The sequence below is a fragment of the Schistocerca americana genome, chromosome 8 (assembly GCF_021461395.2).
Source record: "Schistocerca americana isolate TAMUIC-IGC-003095 chromosome 8, iqSchAmer2.1, whole genome shotgun sequence".
NCBI lineage: Eukaryota > Metazoa > Arthropoda > Insecta > Orthoptera > Acrididae > Schistocerca > Schistocerca americana.
Genome location: NC_060126.1, coordinates 289,565,532 through 289,574,206, shown reverse-complemented (window position 1 = coordinate 289,574,206; position 8,675 = coordinate 289,565,532). Strand labels below are relative to the sequence as shown.

The window sequence follows — 8,675 nt, the reverse complement described above, 5'->3', positions numbered from 1 at the left end:
GCGAGCTGACGATGTGGCCGCCACGGGGACCCGGGCTTTCGCCGCTCCCGTTTGCCTGGGCCTACACGGCACCTCGTGGCAAGAAACGGTTTGGCGCCAGCGGGGGTGGAGCAAGAAGCGGGAGCAGACTTTTTCAGTGGCTTACGCAGGGCGCTGTAGCACCGCCCGTATAAATGGGCACCGATCGACAGCAGTGGCACCAGTTACACCTTAAGTGTGCGCCGAGTACCTGAACTCTCAAGCAGATATGATCCGTGGGCAGGTGAGCTGGAATGGTAGCTTTGCGATATTCTTCAGCTTCATATCAATTGGCGACTCAGTTATTGACTTGACCGATTTGTAGCTAGTCTCAATGTTATAATTATTTCTCAAGGGAAATATTCGACTGTATTCTACTATTGCATCAGGAACAAGTTGTGGCCTAATATTTTCGCAAGAAATTATGATAATCGTATGTGGATCTGCACCACTTAATACTCGGCAAGAAGGTGATAAGACAGGAAGGAAGGAAGATTAGTGTTGATGACGTAGATATTAGAAATGAAGGACACGCTAAAAAGGACTACTTGAAACAGTCTTACACACTCTGTATCCACCGTTTACGCTATCCTCAGTTAAGAATTGTAGACTGTGGTATTCTGGTCGATTAAGAAATTTTTAAAACGTCCACTGATAACGCAGTCATGGATAATTAATTTGTAGTAGGCTAGAGCTTACAGCTATTATCATTTCCCGATAGCCCTTATTCTAGAGAAATATTTAATCGCAAATGAATATATGATACTACGAGAACAGATTGACAGGGAATCCTTGGGAGAGTCAGCAACGACAAAACTATTCCACTGTATGCAACAAATATGAGCCAGGTTAAGAAGAATGTAATCATTCCAGGTCGTGAATGTGTGAATATTACCGAGACATCAGTTTACTAAGTCATTGTTGCAAAATACTGAACAGAGTTATTTAGGGAAGAATGGGAAGCCTGGTAGAAGGCGACCTTGGAAGACATAAGAATGTTCAAATGGTTCAAATGGCTCTAAGCACTATGGGACTTAACATCTGAGGTCATCAGTCCCCTAGACTTATAACTACTTAACGTAAGTAACCTAAGGACATCACACACATTCATACCCGAGCCAGGATTCGAACCTGCGACCATAGCAGCAGCGCTGTTCAGGACTGGAGCGCCTAGAACCCCTTGGCCATAGCTGCCGGCTAGATGAGAGTGTGTACTGGAGAAATTTAGGAACACGCGAGGCAACGCTGATTCTACGACTTAGAATAGGCTAAAGAAAGGCGAACCTACTCTTATAACAACTATACATTTAGAGAAAGCTTTTGTCAATGTTGACTGGAATAAATTATGAAGGCAGCATGGATACAACACAGTGAACGAAAGTTTGTATAGAACTTGCACAGAAACAAGACTGCACTTATAAGAATCGAAAGACGCTATATGGAAACAGTGGACTTACCGTGCTGTTATTTAGTTTGCACACTAAGAAAACGGGTTAGGAAACAATATCGAAGTATGGGAAGGGCCTTAAGATTCAAAGAGAATAAATATAAGCTTTGAGGTTTGCTGATGACATTGTAATTCTCTCTGATACGGCAAAGGACTTGGAAGGGCAGTTGAACGGAATAGGTAGTGTCATGAAATGAGTTTATAAGATGAGTATCAAAATAAATAAAACAAGAGTAATGGACTGTAGTTGATTTAAATCAGATGATGCTGAAGGATTTAGACTAGGAAACGACACACCACAATTAGAAGAACAGTAAAATAAATTATCATGGCCAAAGAAGAGAAGATATAAAATACAATCTGCCAATACTATGAAACGCGTTTCTGAAAGAAATAAGTTTTTTGACAGTGAATAATATATTTAATTGTTAAAAAGTCTTTCCCGAAGCTGTTTTTCTGGAGAAAATCTTGCAGGAAGTGAAAGATGCACGATACATTCTTCAGAAAAGAAGAAAATAGAAGGCTTTGAAAAGTAATGCTAGACAAAATTGCTGTAGATTGGACTGGTACATCGGATAACTAATGAGGAAGTAGTACATCTAACTGAGGGAAAAAGATATTTATGGCTGAACTCGACTAAAGGAGGATATAGGTTAAAAGGTTACACCCTGAGGCATGAAGCAATCGCCAATTTGAAACGGAAAGAAGTGTGAGGAAAGGGGAGAGATAAAAATTGTAGAGGCCGAACAAGGCATGAATACAGTAAGCAGTTGCATAAGAAAGGGTAGCGTGAGAGCAGCATCAAACCCGTCTTCGGACTGAAAACTACCACTACCACAACCAAAACAATGTCGCAATGTCGAGTATTGTGGAGGGTGGTTTTAAAAAATCGCTTCAAATCGTTGGAGGGAATCAGTCGTGAGGTACAAAGTGCTACCATCAGTCCAGCCAGCAAAGTGAGACTGCGTGGAGCAGAATGGTCGAGCAGCTCCTCATAAGCCAAATATTTCTATCTTAGTGCTAAACGACAAGTGAAGTGGAGTAAAGGGCGACGCCGCTGGACAGTATATCAGACTACACCCTCTGGCAGTCCGACGGAATGGTCTGGGTTTGACGATTGCCAGGAAACATTACCTGCTATCATGTGTAGTCCCAACAGTTAAGTACGAAAGAGGTGGTGTTACGGTATGAGCGCGTTCCCGAAGTTAGGGCGTGGCCCCCTTATTGCGATTAAGGAAACTCTAAATGAGGAAGGTAAGGAAAAGTTTTACACCATTGTTATCGCCTACAGTAGAGGAACAGTTCGGATACGCTGACTGTTTGTACCAGCTGTGAGGCGATGGTTTGTGGACAATTACATTTCTGAAACGATCTGTCCAGTCCACAGCGTCTAGCATCACTACCTTCTCTGGTTTCGACTCGTGAGAAAAGAATGTTCTACCACCTCACTGAAAGTGTCTCCAGCAGAGGACACGCCGTCATAAACGCCAAGGATGGACACTCCCATTTCAGTGTCCTCTAACAGGTGCCTGGATGTTTTAAATCAGATGGTTTACAGAGTTCTGTGTGTTAGATTTCGATGCGAAAGCGCATAGAGGAGGCTACAGGACAGTATTATGGTCTGAGTTACGTAAATAATGAAAAAGATATTAATGAGGGGTCTAGGAAAAAATATTCAAGGAAACATTTCTGTAGTATTTAATGTTACATCAACAGCGAAAGCACGTGTATGTGTAAAGGCCACTCAGTCACTGAAACAAACCAGAAAAATAATAAAGAAGAGTAACAGCAAAATTGTACCAAAGTTCACCAGGGAAAAATTTTGGGGAAAGTGTGAAAAATCGATAAGCGGATGACAGAATAGGATACCAATACATCGCCTCCACAAACGTATTCATTTAGTAATTCACTACTTCGATCAAATAACATTCTCATAAGGAATTTGGAAAAACCGTTTAAAACGTGAATTGGGATTTCCGTTCTTGTCCGACTTTGTATTTAATCTTTAAGCAGTTCACTATATGTTTTGTTTTGTTTTCTTTCCAAAGTGCTTACCAAATGAGATCGAAAACGGCATCGTAGGTCTGCTGTGGTTGAAGGACAGTTCAATTATTAACTATTTATTTTATAAATCCGAGCAGTATTTTGCCTGTCTAAGCATTGTTCATTTCTGGAGTCGATGTTTGAAAGCCTGCTACTAAATAAATTTAAGATAACGTAATTACGTGACATTGGTTTAACTCTTCATTCCAACTGATTTCCAAAGAGCCATATCGTCATCTATAGTGCTGGTTGTTAGATTTTTGTATTTGTTGGGACACAATCATTTTTGTATATAATCATTCGAATTTTGGGGGTAAAAATTAGTGTTACCAGACGAAAAGAAAATCTTGTTTCAGAATGTGTATGGACTAAATAATTACAAAAGGTGATTGGTGGTACGGCATTTCGGTCTTCTTATAAGTTACTATTTAGACAAGAAATGATTGTATACTTGACAGATGTATAATATTTTCCTTCGTGTATGAAGCCGCTAATTTGTTTGCAAATTTGCTTCATTAACTGTCTTCAGATATTGGCAGCACTGTTGCTGTTGGGGATTGCTGCAAAGTGGCAGCAAGCGAAGTGTGGCCACGCCCACTCCTACGCCCACCAGACGGGTCCCGTGGTGGGTCCCGCCCATCCAGTCACAGTGGGGCACGCCGGTTACGGGGGATATGGACATGGACATGGAGGACACAGTGTGGACTACGTGGTAAGTCTGTAATTTATAAGGGTGGTACTCCACAGCGCTTCTGTAAGCGATTCCGTTGATAGAAGACTGACTTTCTCCCGCTAATCTCATTAAGTGCGTCCTAGTGTTCTCTTAGTGTCTTACTGGCGAATAATATGAACAAGCCGTATTTCAGTTTACATGAAAATCGACAGTTAATGGGACCGTTCACTATGTTTGAAATAAGAATCTCTACTTATATATTGGTCAGGAATGTTCCTGTATAGTGTAGCACCATGGAAATATGAGAGAATAAAGCTACCAAAAACTTAGTAGATATTTTTTTTTAATTTTATTTATTTTGATTTAACCTTGGGGACAAAACAACGGTGGTCCGCGGCCCCTGTTGCTCACACCGAAACTAAGTGGATTGCGTAGTATCGCTCCCTGGCATCCTAAAAAGCGAACTAATACCCTTAAAGGGTAGTAGCATACGTGTTTATTCCCCTTTATAACTGGCTCGCATCAAGCCACAAAGTCTAACTTACTTCTACGTTAGTCACTCATTGATGTCTTATCACTAAGGGAAACCTTAATTTGCATATTCACTCCTTGTGAATGTCACTGAAACTGTCTTTCTGAGTCATTTGGGGTCGTATGGTCTCAGATTCATTATACTTCCCAATGACTCTCACTTGAAATACACTTAGTTGTTCTATCTGTAATCAGTAATCAGCTACGGTACCAGAAAGCAAACTTTGTTGAGGAGTACGTGCGCTCTGGTCTAGCGCCTTCGCCGAGGTTCTTCCCTGGGCCACCATCAACCTCACTCATTCGTTGTGCTGAAGTCACCAAGACTGCATGAACGTTTATCAATTCCACAGATCTTCCGCATGTATACGTTTCAGGTCAGTAGCACCTTCCAATTGCCTCCAAGGATATGACAGTAACACCCAGCTAGGATTGGCTCCGTTCTTTCCTTTTGATCCATTCTCTCAGCTCAAATGGAGGTCAGACGGGTGGAGAAACGAGGATTTACATCGGCTGGAATTTTTATCATCTGAGGGCAGCACAATTTTTAGTTCCAGTCTTTCAGAACCATTGCCTCCTGCTTCACCCTCAATTATTGCGAACCCTGTTTCTCGTTCTATTTGAAATCCAAAGAGGTGGGAGTTAATTTTTCTATGCAGCTCGTGTCAGACTAGTATTAAGGTTTTTTCTGTAAATCCAGGCGTACCCGAAGTACGAGTTCGAGTACGGGGTGTCTGACGGGCACACAGGGGACCACCACTCCCAGAAGGAGCACCGCGACGGAGACGTCGTGACTGGCGAGTACTCGCTCAAGGAGGCGGACGGCAGCGTGCGCACCGTCAAGTACCACGCCGACAAGTCCGGCTTCCACCCCGTCGTGCACCACTCGCACCATGGTAAGCAATTCCAATAACAGACTTTGCAACAGGTTGGATGGTACTTTCACGACTCAATAGGGCAAGGACGCTGTTCATTATTTCGCGTCAGTGTCACCAATTATTTGAGTTCTATACACATACTGTTGTTTGCTACACAATATCTGAATAACTGTGTTAACCGTGTTAACAAAGTTACTGATCTCGACCGTCTGGCTTCTCATTAATCACGTCATGATTTATGTATTCACTATAAAGAGACACGTGGATATTCTATAGCGATGTAGCCAATAAATGAAATAAACTCCATATACGTGTACATGGACAGCATTTGCGCTCGTTATCACAATATCCGTTTAGGTCACACCTTCGTTTAATTTAATTCCCCTCACGTAGCATGTTTTGGCAAACAGCTACCATCAGACTAGAATTGAAGACAATGGTAAATCCTTAGTCTTAATTCAAAACGATACCATTTGTGCCACAAACGACCAATGCTTCTGACACGGGTGTTACCGTACTATATCATCAAACATATTGTTCAACTGAAAATAAATAAGTTAAACGTACAATCTAGAAGGAAACTTAGAATAAAGACCACATTATTTGATAGTCCTATTAAACGAATTTCACTTTATAAGGGGATCATCAGACTGTAACTTACTATCGGCACCAATCACTATAAAACAATGGTTAACAACTTTTGTAAGGAAATATCATCGGAAAAGTGTGTTACAAGATCTGTCTGAGTAAAAGTTATTTCGGATAGCGGTGCCATGAAATAACATCAAAGCTACAACTACGTCGTGAATAAATGAGAAGACGAAGTACTTTATGCTAACAGAATAATTTTATTGTGGTAAGCTTTCTTATTTGCTCGCTCATGTTGTCTTGTTCTGCAGCGTAGTTAACAGAGCCGTTACAGTTCTTCTACTGCGCCTTTCATACGCTGTAGTTTGACGGATTTGTGTTCTCCTTTTATAAACTTCATCATTTACATTTTAATTTTATTCACTCTTAATCTACATTATATGCCAAATAGGCCCTTCATTACACTCAAATGATTTATGAGCCCTCCGCATTTTCATCAAATACGGCTGTGTAATTGAGGCTTACTTCTATTCCCGTTAAACTTTCATTACAGTTCTGTTCATTTTCACTATTCACGTTATCGAGGACATTCAGTAGGTCTACTGAAGTTTCGTAATTTTTCCGATTTCATGCTTCTACCGGTAGGCAAAATGTGACAATAGGCTCTTCTACTTCAAATCATTCTGATGTTGATCTAATCTTCATCCGTGTACTGTTCAATTAATTTTTCTATTCTCATCCAAGTTTTTTCAACGACTTTTCATCTGTACAGTATAAAATTGGATTCTGGTTTACAAATCATAAAAAAAGAATGCTTGGAATGTTTGAATGAATTAATTCCTGTTCAAATAACTGGAATTTGCCTCGTCTGTCACAGAGGTTAATATTTGCGATGCAGTTGTGCTTTTCAGTTTCTGACGTTTTAATTGTTTTGCAGGCTACGGCGCTGGATTTGCTGCCGGCGCTGGTGGTTACAGACACGGTCACAGCTACTACTGAAGGCACTTCGTACCATGCGCTCTGAAACGTTCAAGTTCGGAAAGCTGCTTATCTCTAGGCTCTCTAATTTTATTCACAGAACCATTTTCATATTTATTCCTATTTAACCATGAGACAAGCTGCTGATCTTGTAGCTCCATCTTCATCCTGTTGCTATAAACAGCAGTCGCTGATATAGTGTACAAAAATAACGTTATTTTTGTTGTTAAACACAGTAAAATAATGTTTCTGCCTTTGTGTTACTTTATACAACAGTGCTTCTCTGAATAACTACTGAAGTTGTATGTATATATTTTCTGTTGATTTTTATACATTTTGTATGATTTATTAATATATGTCGGACAAGAAATAAAATATATATTTGAATAACAACAAAAAAGTTTTTCTAAACATATGCGTGGTGTTTGAGTGCAGAAATTATTATCTTCAGACAAGACATGAGTGCAGAATGTTTTATTGGAATTCCAGCACAACCTCTTAGACTGCCTATACGTCATGCGGAGGAAAAAGGTGATGTACGCAGTGAAATACCCTCAGTGTTTATGCACTAAATTTTGGAAGTGACACGCTTTCTTGAATACGAAGGCAAGGTACTAATCTATTACGATTGGCGTTTACTAATATTTTGTGCACTTTCCAATGCGAAACTCTTGATTTAAATTTCCGGTATAAAAGAAGTGAAAACGAAGTTTCTGTTGGATATTAAAGAATATTATGTTCACTACTTAGTACATAGTAGGTAGGGGAGTTGATACTGAGAGACACGTTAATACTAGACGTAGCCCATATGTAGTTTGTAAATAGTTTACAGAATCCACTTTCTGCAAGTACAAAGCTGATGAGGTGCTATGGAACCTTCACATGTTGCTCCATACCGTCTAGACTGGATTCAGAAATATGCCCACACTTCACTGTTATATTTCTTTTATGTGTTAGGACGAGATTTTCGTGTCCAGATTTTTTGACGAAAATCTAAGTCATTCCACAATTGGTGCTGAAATTCTTCTGTGAGGTAAAAGTCACACATAATATCTCATCATCCAGCCCTTTATAACTACCGTTTCATCTCGGGGAGCGAGCAGTGTTACATAGAGTGTAAACCACGGGACTCTTTTTCACGAGATGTGATGCTGAAATCTTCACTCTGCCATCCACAGATTAGTATCTTCTGGTGTTGCTCATATGATGAAGAGAAAACGCCACCCATTCTCGTTGAATTCAAGCTTGCGATCTCTATGTAATGACCTCATTGTCGACTGATGTTGAATCGGAATACAATGTTCTTCCTACTCGTTACCCAATTATGGGAGTTATATATTGCTATTAAACTATTCACTTATCGTTCTGTATTAATCAGCTTTTACTAAGTAATTTTATTTGATTGCATCTGAAAGTGATATCGCTGGGCATTCTTGAATTTCTTTCGCTGATCTTACGAATGAGTATCTTCATTACCAGTTGTAATCTACCTACAGTGATTCTGCAGCCATCGCTATTTTTA

At 40.1% G+C, this 8,675-nt stretch overlaps 1 protein-coding gene across 1 annotated transcript; it reads left to right on the top strand.

Annotated features, from left to right (window-relative positions):
- The first annotated feature begins 247 nt into the window (after positions 1 to 247).
- LOC124545774 (cuticle protein 7-like) lies at positions 248 to 7,214 on the top strand. The gene is made up of 4 exons (XM_047124720.1): positions 248 to 262; positions 4,038 to 4,220; positions 5,410 to 5,605; positions 7,113 to 7,214. The coding sequence occupies exons 1-4, from the start codon at positions 248 to 250 to the stop codon at positions 7,172 to 7,174; spliced, it is 456 nt and encodes a 151-aa protein (XP_046980676.1). The 3' UTR covers positions 7,175 to 7,214.
- Positions 7,215 to 8,675: the final 1,461 nt, after the last annotated feature.

What these genes read in the sequence shown, in the direction of transcription:
- LOC124545774 (XM_047124720.1), top strand. An exon ending in GACACAGTGTGGACTACGTG is followed by an intron (nt 4,221 to 5,409) that starts GTAAGTCTGTAA and finishes CTGTAAATCCAG; the next exon opens with GCGTACCCGAAGTACGAGTT. An exon ending in CGTGCACCACTCGCACCATG is followed by an intron (nt 5,606 to 7,112) that starts GTAAGCAATTCC and finishes ATTGTTTTGCAG; the next exon opens with GCTACGGCGCTGGATTTGCT.